Here is a 19,278-nt window from a genome sequence, read left to right on the forward strand (position 1 = left end):
ACGTCGTACTGAAAGAGAATTATCATGCAACCAACCCTGGCCTCATTTACCCCAAAACAGGAGCTGTTTTCCCAGGGAGGATATTGAGTGCTTGTGACTACTTTCTGTCACAATATTCTTATAGGGGATCATGTGGTGCCTTCAGCCTATGCTGCAAGTCTTGGAAAATACTTCTTTGTCACCAACAGTCCACTCTTGGTCACATAAACTTCTACCTATTTCCCCATTTTTGTTTAATGGGTAAACAACTCTTAACTTCTTAGTATTGCTAGCTTGGCTAATTGTGCTTGAAGTTACACAGAAACCTCTCTTGTTTATAACCATATCCTAAAACCTCAAAAAAAAATTTTTTTATTTTTTTTTTTTTTTGCTTATACCCCAGAAACACACAGCAGCTGAACTATTGGCCATTACTCGGAGAAAACAGAACTGGCAGTCAGCAAGTTTTTTCCTTCTGCAGTCCAATTTCATACTTTGACTTCAGTTAAAGTACATCACTGTAGCTGCAGTCTTGCAAACATTTCACATGCACGATTCTTTGCTCTGGCATGTTTAAATCATCCCTGTCTCACGAGATAATCCACAGATAAGCGTGTACACAACTAGAAGGAGTGGGGTCAAAGGCCAATAGTGTGACAGCTTATTTCGAAAAGATAGCTATTAACACAGATTGATATTTGAATTAAAGATTCCTCCAACAGTCCCTAGATCAGAACTGTTCTTTGTTCTTTGGCCAACCTCAAGTACAGGTCTCAGGCTCAGGTTGTCTGCAGCTCTGAATTGCCTCTATTTGCAAGTGATTCCAGGACCAAAACCAAAGAACTTGTGTGCTTAGCAATGGCTGAGCTGCTTAGCAGAGAAGGTGGGGGGTGCATTTTTGGAAGTAATTTTCCCAGATTGCAGATGGAACTAAACCCTGTTATTTAAAGTTACCGGGTCCTGTGTTTTTCCTTGCAAACAACAGAAAATTATGGTTTTCATCTACATATCAAACAGTGATAGTAGCTTTTTAGAAACATTAATTGCAACACTTTTTCTGTGCCAAATACCTCTATTTTACAACACAGACCAATGCCGTACTCTTTTCCCAAAGTGAGTTTCAGAGAGAGAGAACAATGATTAATACTATAGTTTGCACAAGCTACACTCCATCTTGATTTCATTAAGATACATTTTCCCAAAATTAGGCAACAGATTGGCTTAGTACCCTTTTGTAAAACCTACCTTTCCAAATGCCTCACTGAACTGCATAAAAGTGCTGTAGCCCGACACAGTTAAGACTGTTGAAAATGCATGGACATGGGGAACAGCCAAAGGCTTACGTCTGCATTTGGGTGGGCATCTACCAAAAGGGCTTGAAAAAGCAGGGTTAATGCCAGTGAAACTTCCCTCCAATCTCAGCACCAGTGCCATCAACCTGAACTCACGGCACACAGAGCTCTCCGTTGAAAGGTATGGAAGTGCAGCGATGCACGGTGCCCAAATAGCACTGATAGATGAGCTGCACAGATTATCTGCTACTCCAAAAACCACATACACAGTAACAGAGGGGCAAAGCACACTACAGCCGACACACAAAATATTAAATATCAGCCTCAGCCTAATGGTTTCACACTTAATTAGAACAACTAATAAAACCACAATTGTAAAAGGTAATTAATTTCCACTGTACATACCTAAATGTTTATGTCTTCCAGCAGCCATTAACTATAGGACCTGTAGTTCTGGATAAGATTTAATCTAAGTGTTTGAAAATCCATTGCACAGAATATTGCAGGGTAACAGCATGAACCTTGCTCCAGAAAACCTGTTTGTTTTCTGAAAGAGCCTGCTGTTGCACAGGCTTGGGGCTGTGTGCTGCAGGGTGCTGAGTGCCGTGGTTGTCCCTAAACGCCAGTGGCAGAGCAAGGAGCTCGGCATGGGCCAGAAGCACTCAGCACCCCACAGGATCGAGTCTCAAGTTAATATATAACAAAGGGCTGCACAGCGGTGTGTGAAATCAGCAAGTTAAACATACACTGAAAATAACTGTAACAACAGGGAAGCGAGCATATTTACATGAGCATTTCATTAAAGTCTGTGTGCTGCATAGTTTCATATGCAGTATTCACATATTTACTAAATGAAAGCCAAAGTTTGGGGAGTGTTCTGGTGAAAGTAAAATTAAGCAGTCAAGGATGCAATATCCTAACGTTGCAACTTCTACTTAACTGTTGTGCAAACTGATTGATTATTATCAGCTGGAGTCTACCTTGTGCAAGTCACAGCTGACAGCGTGGACAAAATGAAAGACCACGAGCAGCACATGCTAAATAATCCTCCACAAAAAATTAAAATAACAACAAGCCCCCAAAATTTATTACCTAGCTGTAGTATTTGCAGGTGTCGGCAACAGAACAAAGTGCCCAAATCATACTTGGTCATCTACCGGAACAAATGAAAGAGGCAGAAATCAAAGGTCAAATTACATCTTTCAGAGCTCCAAAATGCAACAGGAAATAATTTGGTGTGCAGAATCCACTGCAGGTGCAGAGCCGAGTTATTACAGTGGCAAACAATACAGGGAGGAAAACCTGCTAGTAAGATATGACACGTGCTTCTCTGATTTTGCTTCCTGGTGTCCAGAGGGAGAAACCACTCTCTGCTAGCCACCCATATTTATCCCAAGAGATCTGCCTGGCATCACGTATGAAAATGCAAAACACCCCTGGCTTTGTACTCTCCAGCCAGTAGGAAATGTACATCTCCCTTCTGTGTATGCCTTCCTATACACACAAAGTAATATATAACAGAACATCTGTTATGTGATTCAGTCCTTTCTTTTCCTCCCAAGAAGAAACAGCAACTTCCAGCTTCATTGCTGCGCTTTTTTTCTGAATTAGAATGGCAGACTGTGAAAAAAAACCTGCAATCCTGCATGCAAGAGAACTCTAATTCAAAGAGAAATGGATTTCTATATTACATTTCTTGGAGTTATTCTGTGAATAATCACAAAGAGAATTTTTAATGTCAACATTACATTAATTTCTTAAAAGTAGAAATGCCAACAGATTTACTTAGTAATAAATTTACATATCCCAAGAGTATTTGCAAAATTTAATTAATAATTTATAATGAAGTATGAGACTTCATATATGTCTCATCCAATAATTTGAAATTCAGATATTGTTGAACCTCTAATTATTAGGAACATTCATTTTAGCTGAAAGCTCTGCTGGAATTTCAGTACCAAGAAAACCAGCTATGAGAGTATAATGGCAGAACTAAAGATCCACTATTTGACTTATACTCAAAGCCTTCTGTGAAATGAAAAAACAAACTCTTCATTGCGGTACTCATCTCATATAAGGCTGGTCTTTCACCATTTTAAGTCTTCTGAGCCTGATATAAGGTCCACTGAAGTTAACAGGGCAATTTCCCCTGCTTCTATCAAACTTTAGGTAAAGATTACAATAAAGGCTAAATCCAAATAATTTTTGTAGTCTCAAATCACTCACCAGGGTGCTCGTCTATGACATTGCCATAAAACTGTTGATTTTGGTCATGGTTCTGGTTGGGAGGAAGCGAAGAAAATACCATATCTTGCTTTGTGGTTTGAAATTTTAGGAGAAACTGAAATGCAGATACTACTACATGGCACAAGTCAATCTCTAGGAATTTCGTGAGTACAAAGAGAAGGCTCAGGCTTCAGAATACACAGGAAAAAATAGAAATACAAATAATAAACAACAAAGAGACAAATGTATAAAGTGTGTTTTCTTACAGATTCTGGTATTCCTGCACATGAAACACTGCTTGTGCTTGGCACGTCAAATGCTGTTATAGAAGGCAGACCAAAGTTTAGAGAACTTTATGACGCTTAAATTTCTGGTGAGGCTAGCAGCAAAGTCCAGTCTGGTTTTGACAACTCAGTAACTGAAATATCTTCATGAAGTTCCTGGTTAAAGAACAATAGACCATTATGTGTTGTACCTGAACTGTACCTGTAATATCAGGCTCTCAAAGTACATTACAAATTTGAGTAAGTTTAACCTTACAACTATGTGAAGCCTGCTATGCTTGTTATTACTTTATTATTATTATTATTATTATTATTTTATTTTTTATTTTAAGAGGCTAAAGTCTGTTGTCACAAAGCCAAGGGTCTTGATGCAGCTGTTTGTCCTGTTTCTTCCTCCCTCTACTCCCTAACTATTGGTCACTGCAGCCAAAGCTGTTCCTAATCTTCACATCCTCAACCAGATCTTTCTTCTTTGCAAACACAGGCAAGTTCAGCAGAGTGCCCTTCCTCAATGTACTCCAGAAACCTCCTGGATTTCTTGTGCTCTGCTGTGTTGTCCCTCCAGCAAATATAGGAATGGCTAACACTCTCCATGAGAACCAGGGCTTGAAAACATGAAGCTTCTTTCACTTGTCTGAAGAAGGCCTCATCTTCCTGACCAGGTGGTCTATAGCAGACACCTACTGCAATGTTGTCCATGTTGGTCTATCCACTAATCCTTACCCATAAGCTCTCAGCTGGCTTCTCATCCGTCTTGAGGCAGAGCTCCATTCATTCCTGCTGCTCTGTCACACAAAGCAGTTCCTCCCAACACCGCCAGCAGGCTCAACCAAATAAAATGTTTAAGAAGGCTTGGACACTGCTAGGAGTAAGACATTCATGCTGGCAATCTAACTTGAGGCAAGTTAACAAAATAACACAAGGAACTCTTGCTAATGGCTCCTATGCTATGTATGTTCTGTTAATAAAATAGTTGGCCTTCAGGGAAGTTCATGAACTACTTTCCATTAACTCTAAATTCAATTGAAGAATACAGAAAAATTGAATAATAGTTCACTTGCTATTAGTTCTTGCCAAATCAGGACACAGAAAAACAAAGAAATGCATAGAATCACAGAATCATGGAATGGTTTGGGTTGGAAGAGACCTTAAAGGCCACCCAGTTCCAACCCCCTGCCATGGGCAGGGACACCTCCCACCACACCAGGTTGCCCAAAGCCCCATCCAGCCTGGCCTTGAGCACCTCCAGGGATGGGGCATCCACAGCTTCTCTGGACAGCCTGTGCCAGGGCCTCACCACCTCAAAGTAAATAATTTCTTCCTAGTGTCTAATCTAAATCTCCCCTCTTTCATTTTAAAGCTATTATCCTTGTGTCCTGTCACTCCACTTTGTCCCTGACAAAGAGTCCCTCCCCAGCTTTCCTGTAGGCCCCCTTTAGGCACTGGAAGGCCACTGTGAGGTCTCCCCAGAGCCTTCTCTCCTCCAGGCTGAACAACCCCAGCTCCCTCAGCCTGTCTTCAGAAGAGAGGTGCTCCAGCCCCTTGATAATTCTTGTGGACCTCCTCTGGACTCACTCCAACAGGTCCCTGTCCTTCTTCTGTTGGGGGCCCTAAAGCTGAATGCAGGGCTCCAGGTGGGGTCTCACCAGAGCAGAGCAGAGGGGGAGAATCCCCTCCCTTGCCCTTCTGGCCTCGCTGCTTTTGGTGCAGCCCAGGGTACAACTGGTTTTCTAGGCTGCAAGCACACGTTGCTGGCTGATACTGAGTTTTTCATTCGCCAAATTGACAAAGATAAAAGGAGGCATGGCTGCATGTTGCGGTACCAATTACATTAAGGCATCTCAGTCTCAACAACTCTGCAGAATACAAAGCAGGCCCTGTAAGAAGGGAAATGCTCCCCCCAAATGTTTAGGTTACCAATTGCAATGTAATCCAGGCACAGCCCCGTTCATAAAACCGATTTATCACCAGGTCATACAAGGCAATTAGGCCTGCACATTGGATGCAGAGGAGATCTGATTAACCACCATCACCTGAAAAGATGTTTTAAGTGATCCGGTTTTATTTTTAACAATATTTTAAAGCCTTTGAGAAGATTAATTCCTCAGCCCGAGAGCTGAGCACCTTGCTGCTGCTAAGGTAAACTGATGTTACTAGTTGAGTCCTCAGCACCAGAATATTCTTTGTAGGGATCTGAAGTGGTACTGCTGTGTTATCTCTAGTGTCAGCGCACAAAGGATGCTGCTGTCCTTTGCCCTGAAGTCTGATTTCTTTGCAACAAGATGGAAATGTTCCTGCCATCTTCTCTTTCTCATGCTGTCTTGCAGAAAACATGCAGCAGATTACACACATAAATGCAAAACCTGTTTGTCTGTATTCTTCAATAATAAAAGAAGAATTCCTTCCTTCCTGTTTCATAAGGAAGGAAAAAAAAAAAAAAAAAAAAAAAAAAAAAAAAAAAACTTCATTACCTGCATTATCTCTTCAGTACTACCAGTTGTGAGCAAGGGAATTTTTATCTTTCAAGTTAGAGCACAGCTGATAAACTACAACGTATAAACCTATTTGAAAAGATACCAGATAAGTTGTCAATAATTAAAATAAAAATAAGATGCACTAAAAATAAAAAATGAAAGGTCCAATACAAGATTTTGAGCCAGATTTCTGAAACTTATTCTCAAGCAAGTATTGTTAGGTAGGACATGCTGCGCTGCATTAGACCAAAATGTCACCTCACAAGCCATCCTGTCTCCAAGTAGCTTAAGGACAAACAAGAAACACGACAAATAGAGAAATATTTTCCCTCTATTTTCCTGTCTCCTGGTAACCTAAAGTTTAGGGTCTTCCTATATCTGAGGCTGCAACCAGAACACACTACTTTATCTGTTGGGACATTCTTTCATGAATTTCCTCGATTCCTTTCTGTATTCACTAATTATTCAGCTTCCACAACCTCATATTTCACTGATTTCCCATAACTAATTCATACACTGGGTGAAATGCATTCCCTTTGGTTTGATTCTACCCTTCTGCCCTGGTGATGATGTGCTGGTTTGAAAGCCTAGTCCTGCCCGAGGGAGCCAAGCGCCAGGCGCCTCCAGCTCCACAGACAGCTGTGTTGCAAGAGAGGTGCAGTAACAAACAAGAAGGATGGGTTTCCAGGAGAGAATAAGACAGGGGAGAGCATTTGGCAAGAGGACTTGCAGGCAGATATGCAAGTTAGATTTCTGGACTATTGCCCGACCATTTACATGATAGTCACACTTGAGCTTCTTTTTCCATTAAGAGGGGATTCCTGTTTTTTAAAACTCTCAGCTGTAGTACATAAATCATAAATAAGTAATTCGTTCCTTAAAAGTATGCTGTTCTTGATTTTTTTTCCCCTAGGTTGTCTACTTGCTACTCATATTTTATGCTGTCATCCATATGTTAAGTAATGTACTTAACTCACTTGTCTTTTTGCAAACCAGAAAGTCAGAGCCCTGCTGATGAAAGCCATTGGTTCCCCCAAATCCTTCATTCCTCTCCTAGTAGCCAGTGCACTAGGACTCATGTTCCACGTCATGGTCATATTCCACGTCAACATTTTCTCTTGTGTGTTATGCAAGTGTGTAGCAACAAGTACAACAGGGCTATTTTCTTCCTGGATAGCTGAACTGCTCCATCAGAAACATAAAAATGTTCTAACAACGCAGCAACCAACCACCCAGCATGCCAAGGAGCCACAGAGCCCTTGGTTCGTTGTTGGGAGGTTACTTTTAATTACAAGGTCCTGATTAACACACTGGAACAAGGCAATAGCTTACTTCAAACAGTTCCAAGTAATTGTACTTAAAAATGCTGACCCTTGTCATAAGCAAGGACAAGTGGCAAAGACAAAAAGAAAACTGCTTCAGCTCAGAGTGAATTTGAAGTCCTATTGCAGGACTTCACAGAAAGCCAATAATTTATAAAAGTCAACTTTCAAGCATTAATTTTGTGGTGTCATAACTAGCCATATTGTTCCCATTAGTCGTCTCTCTAATCCCCAAATCAATGGCATCACACAGGAGCTTAATTTTAAGCAATGTTTCTGTGCAAGATTTGTCTTTAACATTTTTGCATTGATTTCGCTTTGCTAATTGGAGCATTCTCTCATTTCATTATTATTACTATTATCATTAATAATAATAATTCAGTATTATTCATGTTTTATTTTAGTTTATTTGATCTGTTAACTTGATTAATGATTTTGTTCACATGCTTTGCCTACAGATAGCATCATCTCCCTCTTAGAAAATATATTCTGGTTATAGTTCAGTTTCTGCAACAGAATGAATGCAGGGACAGATCCTGGCTTCATTTGAGGTCAACTGAGCTTGGGTTCAGTTCTTCCATATGCAAGTAGAACATGAAATTACCATAATTAAGAGCTAATAGAAAACAGAAGAGAATAGGAATAAGGAAGTACAATCCTCACCAAAGCAATGCTAAGCACAGTAAAAATGAATCCAGCATCTCTTCTATAGTGAGAAGTTTCCTTCATTAGAAAGAAGGAAACATCTAATGAAGTGAGTTAAGCTCAGCAGCTGCTGCAGCGTATCTCTCCTGCCTTGAGTGGGTATTTGGGTATGCTGTTAAATGTCTGAACTTTGAACATTACAACAGACTTTTATTTTCTACTGCCACACATGTGTATAAAGCCTTCTTTATTTTCTCATCACAGGAAATGTAAGAGAGATGAAAGAAAAGAACTTTGGAACATGTGAGCAGTGCCAGAAAGCCTGATCTAGAGCTATAGAATACAAGTAAAATGCAAAATGCTGGAATGATTAATTTATGAAAATATCTACTCCTTAATCTCATCAAGAAAAGAAATTAAGAAAGCTGACCAAGATAAAGAATGAATGAATTACTTATTAAATCGAACACTATGCAGCTGATGCCTACTAGGCAAACTGAGATCATTTTCAATGAGAGTGCAATGGCCCAATCCAATGGGATAGTTTGGATGAAGGAAAGAAATGGAGCAGCTGGTTCTTGAACACCAAATTAACTCTTACTTGATGCTACCTGTGCACACAACACTGGGAAAGAGAACCTCCAAAAATCAATGCTGTTTGCCAGGAGCGTACATATGGCAAGCCCCGTGTAGAGGCAAAGCAAGACTGCAGTGTGCTTAAAGTGCTCCTGAATTTGTTTAACACAGTGAATCATATGCAATATTTTCTGGGAGCATTAAGCGCTTGCATAGCACAAAGGAATATGACAAAATGTAGAAATGCCAAATATAACTCTCTGTCTATGAAACTATATCACAGTGCCTTGATAAAGCAGGTTTGAAAACTTTATAGTATGCCTTCCAGGAGGCAAAACCTCAGCTATTCTCTGTCATACCACTTGTGATTGTTGGACAGTCTCCATTTTCAGCCTATCCATTTAGCTTTCAACAGCCATGTCCTTTCCCTTTCTCAGATCTCATTGTCTTCTACAACTTTTCATTTATCTTGCCAGACTTGCCCTTCACTTACACCACTCTGCTATAAAGTTATCTCTTGCTGCCATCCTCCTAACAGCACAGTGTGGTCTGCACACAAATCAGAACATATGCTGGATTGTATACAGCAGATCAGTAGAAACACGTGCCATTGTCTTCAAGTGTAAGACCATTAAAGCCAATGAATAATGAAATCAAGCTCTTTGGCACAGTTGTGCCTCCAATTATGGTCATCCTACTTGGATTCATAATATTCCCATTTTCCTTTCTCATAAAACATGTTCAAAATTTATTCCAATTCACAATCCAAGGCTGCTACAGAACCTGTGGTGAGCAATACCAAGATGCTGCGTTGGTTCAAAAATCAAGCCAAAAATCAAAAAAAGTCAACCAAATGAATGGAGATCTTAGATAATGACACATTTTCAGAAACTTTTTGATGTTTTTCATTAGCAATACATATAATGGCCTTCTTCCCTTCCAGTTTCCCACCAGGGAGACAAAGAAAGCAAAGAGGCAGGGGAAGGTTAAATGATGTCATATCTCAGACATTTAATTCTTTGTAACGATGGAGGTGTTTTCCTTGTTAATCGGGCACTGTGTGCCAGCAGTATAAGTACATACAGATTGAGGAGACTTTGTTTGTTCAACAGACTGGCTGTTGAAATTTGCATTCCTTTACCACTTTGAGCTGCCTTAAAATTGTGTAACAGATAACTCTTTTTTTTTTTTTTTTTTTTTTTTAAATCACAATAATGCATATTATTATCTGTTAGCATGGCTTCATGTAGTGACATTTTGGGGAGAAAAAGCAAGCCATGCTATGTGTTGCTGTTGAACCACTATTGCATTTGACTGATAGAAATTTGGAGTTCAGTTGTGCACGCCGTTTTATTTCCCATGAAGGTAATCCCATTAGTACGAGCAGAACTCCTCCAGGACCACATACTTACATGCAGCGTTAATATTTTGAGACCAGCAGCAAAACCCAATTCTCAAAAGACCAAACAACACAAAGGACCATCTCTGCCCCAGAACACAGTATTAACCAAAATGAGACATTTCATGTGCATTAGCAAGGATGATTAATGAGTGTCTCAAGTACAGGCTAATACCGTGTGACTGAAGACAAGAAAACATGATGCTTAATTTAAAAAGGAGGGGGAGGGTTGCCTGGGCAATTAAGTGACTCTTCATTCAGGCTGACTCTGAACTGGGTGGGTTTTTACACACAGATCTGAAAGCAAGCCTGGCTGACAGAAAGCTGGAAAGCTTCGCCCCAGGTGAAGCAGAATTACTTATCCTAAAGAAGTAGATGACTGGAAGGAAGTATAAAAAAGGAAGGTTATGCAACTTTAGGGATAAAACAGGGATCCCGGAGGAGGAAAAAATGATGTGTTGTGATCCCTTCTCCCTGCCTTGAAGCTGAAGAGCTCAGTTCTCTGCAAGGAGCTGCAGACCACAAGTCAGTAGCACAGAACATGCTTACTGTAGAGCAAATTTTTAGAAAAAAAGCATGATAGAGATGACATATTCTGAAACACGGCCAGCTTACCTTCTTGCCTGCTCCCTTACTGAGAAATCCCTCCAGGGGGGAGTTCAGCATTTTTCTCTGATTTGTACTCCGTGGACTCTTTTCCAAAGGTAACACCTAGCCCTTCGTCACCATCAGATACTTCTTCTCCAGAGAAAGACTTTCAATTGTCCTCTGCACTATAGCTTCTCAGCCTGGCATTTTCATCTGAAGCAAGATCCCCAAAGCTTACAGATGGTTGATGTGTCTCAGCTGATGGCCCAGAGAATCAATTTTGTCTTTTCTTCACCAAAGTTAATGGGAAAAGGCTGCAAATACACCCAGAAAGCCAAAAAACCTTCTGCTGTTCCAGCATCTACCTCGCCCAACACAGGCACTGCTAACACACAGAGCTCTACGGTTACACCTCTCTTCGCACACATATGGTTTAACACACAGCAGCTATTAAAACTTTGCCTTGGGGAAATTCATATAAGAAAGGCTTACAACCAATATACCACGGTACACTTCGCATTTTCATTACCTACCTAGTACACCTACCCTGTGTTCATCATTAAAATCATGTGTGTGTGTGTGTGTGCGTGAGCGTGTGCACTTGTGTGTATATAATTATCCACCAAAGCATTCTTAGGTTATTACAGCGAAGTCCTAACCATCCGTGACATGAGCCAGGCTCATCCCCTGACTCCAGACTTGTCTCAGTATTTTGCAATTCAACAATATTCCAGGGGAAAACTGTCTCTCAATTTTCTGCAGGAAAAAAAATCTATATTGTTTTAATAAGTGGTGCCAGCTACTGAAGCTGTACGCAGTGATGAGCCTGTCACCTCAGAAATAAAATATTGATGTCAGCAGATTAGAATTCATGTGATTTTTCTTTTTGCTTCACTTTACCAGTTGATCCATTATTCCAGGTGTTTTGCTTAAATCTAAATCAGATCAGGACTTTAAATAACATTTTCATGGTTCAGGTTCTACAATTTGGGCTGCTGGTTTTATAGGGTAGAGACTTGCACAGTCGTGCTAAGCTTTGAACATATTGCCTTATAGAACCAGAAGTCTTGTCTATGAGCACTCTAGCTGCTGCCCCAACAGTGCAAAGCTGACACCAATTTCCTTGATGATGGGTTTGCAGCAAAGGGTGCTGAGCCTGCTCCTGTGAAGCTGATTCATTACACAGCTGCCATTCAGATGCTGCCTGCGTTTCACAGAGCACACGAAGATAGCTGTTGCTGCGCTGTACTGCCACAGAAGCTCACCCACAGATGTAAACAGCCTCACTGAATTCCCATCTAGGTGGGAAGCTTGTTAAAATCCTCTGATTAAAAACATCTAGAGCCTTTTCCAAGTTCAGCTCACAGACCTCAGCTAGGACACAGAGAAGTGCAACAGTCTTTTGTGCCACAGCAGACAGGAAAAGCTTTAGGGTGTTTGTCTCTGGGAGACTTCATCTTCCCACAAACTCACCCAGTACTTATGTCTTTGACTGTTATGTGTGCTTTGAATAGACTACAGTAACACCATTTCATGAGATACAAAACTTCTGGATCACCTGTCTGACGGTCAGCAATTGCATAACTAGTACTTTATATATATATATATATATATATATATATATATATATATATATATATAGTACTATATATATATATAGAGAGAGAGTAATTCTGAGATTTGAAATCCTTAATTGAGCAGGGAACAGATAAAAATAAAATATCTTCATTTGCTTACAATAACAATACAAAAAGACTCACAGAATACAAATATTTCTGATATGGCCCCTTAAGTGTTTCTAAGCATAAATTGTTGCCCTTTCTTCCCTTCCCTTTAAGCATTCCATCTGAAAATATTCATGCAACTCATCAACTTTTTATCCGAATAACAGACTGTTTATCACAACTGCTTTGTAAACCCTTGGAAGTGAGTTCTGCTTATGTCCTTTTAGGGCTGTGGAAATGGAGTATGCAGAGAGAGTGGTATCAAGGACTGTCAAATTATACTGCTCCTTGTGTTTATGTATCGGAATGTAAAGGGCAGTTATATTTAGATGACAAAAAATGCACAAGAAACAGGGAATGCTAACAGATACAGTAAATTGTTGATGTTCTTTTCAAGCCCTATAGGACAATTTGTTAGTATCCTTATGAGAGGAGAAACAAAAATGCAGAATTAAGTACAAAAGTCTCCAGCAAGATTTGTGGCCCCTCTGAGAGCAGATGACTCAATGCTACCAGCAGGAATGATATTGCAAATTGGAAGAATGTCGACAAGTACCAATTAGCCACTCACCACTTTGACAAGTTTGATTGTTCTTCATTCATTTGAGATTTGCTTCTTGATTGTACTAATCCACTGAAAGGCAAGAGAGTTTGGAAGAGACTTACAAAGGCTACAAGAAAATCCTGGTGCCCATCTCTCCCTGAGCAGCTGGGCATATAACTGAAGAGCTGTGTCTTTAGAAATATGCGCATGCACATCTTGCACATAGTAAGTGATACATTATGGACACGCAGCAAGCCCCAGATTTTAGGGAGGCATAGCCCATCCTACACATGAGACAAAAACCTTGTTTATAGGCAGAATCCTATGGCTCCCCTACACCTTTCCAGAATTCACATACTCCAGTCAGGAAACTAGATAAGAATGTGACACACATCCACACTTGGCTGTCATCTTTCCAGTTAGATCTGGATGTCTCATCACTGGTCTGGGTTCTAACACCAGTGTCAGGGCTGAGAGACTTGTTTGTTACTTGATTCACTTCTGCTTCACCCCAGGTTCACAAGCAGTCACGTTCATGTTCAGAGCATGTGGTCTTGTACAATCACTGCAAATATATGTTGAATAGCAGCATGGTCTCTCTAATCCCTAAAATATATAAATAAATGAATAAAACTAGAGCTGAAGGTAACCTTTCCTATGGTATTTCCAACCTTGTTTGATTAAACACAGACCCAGAGTCTTCATCCATGAATGACATCAATGGCAGTAATTCTTAATCAAGAACTTCATGTGCTTCCTTTGCTTTAGGCTGTGTCAGGGTCCATCTAGTACAAGCAGGGAACAGAAATGCTGCTCTCCAAGCTGAGCAGGGCTGGACCAGTTCCTTAGGAAACCGCGTTTGTGAGTACAGTGCTGCTGTAAGGAGTCAGCTGGGGGTCAAAGCACACAGGGCTCAGGTAGCATTGCCCTTTTGACACCCAGGAGGACAGGCAGTTTGCAGCACACAGGTATAAAAGGACTTTTGGTTCAGTCCAACCCTATACAGTGATGCAGCACTCAGCAACCTGTCACTGCAGCACCCCACAGTGACACGGTTCACACTTACCAGGGAAGGGAGAGAACATGTTATGAGAAAGTAGGTACCCAAACACTGCCTGGCACTCTCCAGTCCCAAAGGGAACACACCAGTGAAGATACTGCCTAGCAGTAAGGTCTATTTTAGGAGAATCTAAGACTCATTTGAAGCAGAATCAAAGAATCTGAAAGATCCTGTGGCTCTTATCTGTGAAATTGAATTCTTTACTGTGAGGCCCCAGCACAGGCTGTCCAGAGAAGCTGTGGATGCCCCATCCCTGGAGGTGCTCAAGGCCAGGCTGGATGGGGCTTTGGGCAACCTGGTGTGGTGGGAGGTGTCCCTGCTCATGGCAGGGGGCTGGAACTGGGTGGCCTTTAAGGTCCCTTCCATCCCAAACCATTGCATGGTTCTTTAATTGCCATGATGAGGCAGAGCAGAAGCCCACTGAAAGGAATGGGAATTCAATGGGCTTTGGATGTGAACCTGTATGAGCCAAAGTCTGTGGAACAGACTAAGAGCAGAGCACTCAGCACAGGGAATTTAGCCCAGATCATCGCACTATGAAGGTAGTTGTAGTGACACAACACATGATACAGACATCTTTGCTGGACTGCAGGTTTCTACTGAAGGTCCTGACACTCAACATGACGTTACACTGTGAGGGGCTGTGGACTCTCACCCTTTGACCCTCTGAAAATTCATTCTAAGGGAGAATGAAGGTCCCCAGAGTGGTGGCAGAGCAAGGCAAAGGTGAGCACGAGAGCATCCAGAGGGATTTGGGGTAGGAGAGCAGGACTGGACCAGGCTGGGGTAGATGTGAGCGACGGGGAAGGATGACCACAGCAGAAGAGGCTGCAGAGGGCAAGACAGTGGGAGGGAAGAGCTGCCATGAGGACAGGGGGGCTCTGGTGGGGATGGAGAGGTGAGGGCCAGTGAGCTAGGAAATCCCATAAGAAAGGATTATGCTGTCCTCTGTGCTATGGAAAAACTGGAGGAAACACGCAGATTAAGCAAAGGAGCAAAAACCTACATGGAAAAAGTGGGTAGAAAGAAGAAAACTTCACTGGAACAGTAAGATTTGTAGGTTTTCTTTCTCTCTCTCTCTCTCTCTTTCTCTCTCTCTCTTTTTTTTTTTTTTTTTTTTTTTTTTTTTTTTTTTTTTTTGTGGATAAAGAGAGTGAAGCAAACCAAAGCAGCCCCAGACACTTCAACCTCCCTGGGTGAGCCAGCAATTAGCAGCTCACCTGAGTCACTTGGCAGCGCTGCAAATGTTGCGTTTCCACACGGATTAACCACACACGAACAATTTCTCCAATGTATGAAGCATAAACAAGCTTTCCTTTTGCATAGGTAAGTATTTGCTCCTACCCTTCTGGTTTCCTCTCCTAAAACAAATATTTTTATGTGTGGAAGCACTGACTCAAAGCACGTCTGAGGCCTCCCCTTAATTACTGCATTTCCCAGGACTTCTCCCGCCGTGTCTGGAGCCGGGGTCCCCTGCCACACATTTTCTTCTGCCGAGTCTTTCAATTTTATGACTCTTGGAGCAACTGGTCGTGTTTATTGATCTTTCCACACAGCTGCTCTTTTCCTACAGGAGCCCAGAGCCGGATTTTTCTGTGGCCTGATGTGCGAGGCCCCATGTGTCCCTGCAAAGAGCGATGCCAGGAACAGGAGCCGAGGAGGCAGTGGCTTTGTAAGACTGAGAGCTTGTGGGTGTAAATGAAGCAGAAAATGCTACACACTGGCTTCACTTCCACTGCAAAAAAATGTGCTTGTGTGATGGATTCCAAAATCCCGTGGGTAAACTGGTGCCTGAAACCAGAGAGCTGCCTGGGAGAGGGGCTGGGGAGCATCCACAAGGAGCAGCCTCTGTGCTCAACCCAGGGGCATCCCCAACACCCCTGCTTGTGTCCCAGGCAGCACCGACCTCCCCTCGGTGACTGTCATAAGTTCCCAAAATAAGGCTGCTTTGGGGACACACAGCAGCAGTGCCCAGCATGCAGAAGCTGGTGGACGCGGCAGGATGTGAGTGAGGGTTTGTAACTTAGGGACCGAAGGGGGAAAAAAAGAGCAGAAAAGGGAACCCATTAGAGAAAACATCCATCTTACCTCTCTGCAGACTTGTCAGAAAACACAGCAGACTCTTGCACAGACAAACCTTTCCCTCCAAAACCAACCAAGGATCCTGGATGGAGCACCCAGCACAGAGGACAGCAGAGATGCTGTAGCTTCCCCCAAGCCCCTCCAGCCCCTCTGTGCTGCTCAGGGACCTGCACCCCCCCCCCCCGGCCTGGCAGGAGGGACAGCTGGGTGAGTGTCAGCACTGCACGCTCCATAAATCCTCCCGCAGCCTTCTGGAGACGTGCATCCTCAAGCAAAATACCCCACTCCTGCCAGTTGTTGACATAGAAACCACACTGAAGTTTTTTGCCCCTCTCAGAAGCCATCTGCATAAAACAGCTCCCAGTGAGATTTACCCAGCCTGCAGCATGCTGGTTCATGTGGTTTTATTTGTCTAAGGAAGAAATAAAGAGAGTGAATGTTTATATACCAGATACTTCACACCCAGACCAAGGGCTTGTTTAATTGCAGCAGTTAACATTACGGACTTTCACAAGCCTGTGAAGGAAGTGTATTATTACCCAGAAGAAGGAAAAAGTCTATTACTCTGATAAACAGCCCATTTCTAATGCACAAGTGAAACGAAACTTCAGGAACTGGTAAGGAAGTCACAAAATGTTTTGGATTTTCCTCTAATTTATTCCCATGTATTTATCATCTTCCTCCAAAGATGCTCAAACCATGTTAAAATTCTCCTATAAAGCTTACAAATCTACAACAGATCCTGGGGGAAATAACAGAAAGAAATGGAGCCCATGGAAGACTCTGCTTCCTCAGCCCTATGGAGAAAAGCCCTATGGAGATGAGCCTGATGGAGACAAGCCCTGTGGAGATGAGCTCTTTAGTCTCCAGCAACAGAGAGAAGAGAAAGAAAAGAGAATTGTGCTGCAGGGATCACGCGGGTTTTAATGCATCCCCTTACATGGCCTTCCCACACAGCTCTGCACGTAGGTTTCTAGCCCCTTTGCTGGTTTTTGGGGCTGGGGAGCAGGCTGGCAGCCTACGTGCATCCAGGCTGTCCAGCTGGGCTTTGTTTTGACCCCAGTTGCAAATGAGTGGGGATGTGGGGAGGTTAAAGTAACACAGGGTGGACCTTGACACCTGGAGCTGAGATGAGCTTTACCTATGGTGCTTTAACTCAGCCTTGCCTTCTGAGAACTGCCTTACTCACAGACCTCTTTAAGAGCTCAATTCTGTACTTTTTTACTGAGAACTACTTGTCTTTCAGCAAAATTAAATCCGTGCTCAAGTTTGGAAACAACAGAGCAGCACACAGTGCGAGATCTACCATTCTGGAAGCTATAACCCCTTTTCCTCCAGCCTTGAGATTGATGACAACTGACCGTAACCTTCCCCCCCCCCAACACCCAAGCAATCCCCCCAAATCTTCATCCACATCTTTTTCCTTGCCACCAGCAGCTGAAGGGTAGCTGAGGATCATCAGTCATTTCCTGAGCTGTCACTGCAATGGGAAAATTCTTGGGAAGAGAAGAGAGAAAGAAAAGAGAAAGTGCAAATATGCACTCCCTTCTTGTGATTTTGGAAGTCTTGTCCCTTTGCAGAGGTTTCATTACACTTTTTAAAGCATTGATTCTTAAAATAAGCACCACTGTGTATTATTTCTCAAACTATCTTCAGAAAATGTTCTGGCTTGGTACCAAATACACGAGTGTTATTTTAAGTGTTATAATTGCTTCAAGAAAAGAGCAGGCGTTATGAAAAGTATAAAGCTATGGCACAAAAAGAAACAGAAAAAAAAAAAAAAAAAAAAAAAAAAAAAAAAAGCTGCAGTGTAAATTACACTTACTGGGTACGTAAAACACTTTCAGGAGCTCTGGTGGGACCAAGGTGATGCACGGGACCTTCAATGCTGGCCGGGTCTTCTTTGGCCTTGCTGCTGGAGCTGTTTGACCCTGCAGCTGTTAGCTGTGTGCTATAGGCAGTGAGTGGGGTGACCCTTGTCTTTTCCGTGTCCCCTGCTGCTGCCTACATTTGCATTGCACCATGCCTGCGTTTGGGCCACCGAGGCAGCTCTTGTAGCTGACCCACTTGAAAACCAACCCACCAAAGAGCCGTAATTTTCCATTCCACCAGCCCCATGCAGCTGCCGCTGCTGTGGTTGTGCAACTGCTGCCTGCAAAGCTGGGGCATGCAGGCGGGTGGGTGGGCACTGCAGGACAGCAGCCCCCAGCTACAATGGGTTATATCAAATATTAAATGCCCTTCTAAGCCTTTCCATCCCTATGCTGTCTCAGAGAAGCAGGAGAACACTGTTTCCTTATCCCCAGACTGCAATGCTGTTGTGTTACAATTGTGTAAATCCCTGAGGAGTACCAGTTAGCTGGGCGCAGTCTGTTGCAGGAGGTAACTGAGCACAGTGCTTGTGATCCTCCGCACAGGGTGTGTAACATCAGTCTTCACAAACTCAGCCTTGAATAGCATATTACCATCTAGCAAAAATGCACAAGCAAACCACTTATATTTCTGTACTGTGCATACCAAACAAAAGCTCTGTCAGCAGTAAGTACTCAAGTCTCTCCGCCTTTGTAAATTGAAACAGTTTTCATGAAATAAGCATTAACTGGGAAAACAAAAACAAAAACATCCTATGAATTATTTTTAGCAAGACTCTATCAAGACCTTTCCTGGTAACTCTACACAATACAGTTTGTACGAAGTCTGGTTAGAATTGTTCTTCAGAATCTGATTTTGCCTAGGTTGGGATGATACCCTGCTCGGGCTGTTTACTCAGAAATTAAATCATAATTAGACTCTTTTATCATACATAGATAATTTGGAATAGTAGCAATTAGGCACCATCAGCCCCAGGATTCCGTGAGATAACAGAAAAAAGCTGCAAAATCCCACTTGCTGGGACTGCTCTTGGAGGCAAAGTGCTACACTTATATCAGAGACCTCGGGGAAGTCCTGCACCCTTTCACAGTGATGTTTTGGGAAGCAAAAGAGTAAATGAACCCAAGCAGTGGGCTGTGGCCTGAGCTGCCTGCACAAAACATTAGCAGCTGTTTAGTGCAGTGTTTGCAAATGCTCTGGTTCCTGTAGAA

The 19,278-nt window shown here is 42.3% G+C and overlaps 1 protein-coding gene across 6 annotated transcripts in view; it reads right to left on the reverse strand.

Annotated features, from left to right (window-relative positions):
- Positions 1-19,278, reverse strand: part of SPATA13 (spermatogenesis associated 13) — a 162,758-nt gene that overhangs the window by 57,806 nt on the left and 85,674 nt on the right. Inside the window, exon 1 of one of the 6 annotated variants that reach the window (XM_082781579.1) lies at positions 18,021-18,152. The exons of 3 other annotated variants lie outside the window; for them this stretch is intronic. Coding sequence is in view for 1 of the 3 variants with exons in the window: in XM_082781575.1 (XP_082637701.1) it covers positions 1,225-1,251 (27 nt within the window). In the remaining 2 variants the exon portion in view is untranslated. Of the gene's footprint in view, positions 1-1,224; positions 1,260-1,676; positions 1,882-18,020; positions 18,153-19,278 lie in introns of those variants that run through there. 2 more of the 6 variants (XM_082781577.1, XM_082781575.1) reach the window with 2 other exon arrangements.

This window comes from Aythya marila (assembly GCF_965140915.1).
Source record: "Aythya marila genome assembly, chromosome: 1".
In the NCBI taxonomy this organism is placed as follows: Eukaryota; Metazoa; Chordata; class Aves; order Anseriformes; family Anatidae; genus Aythya; species Aythya marila.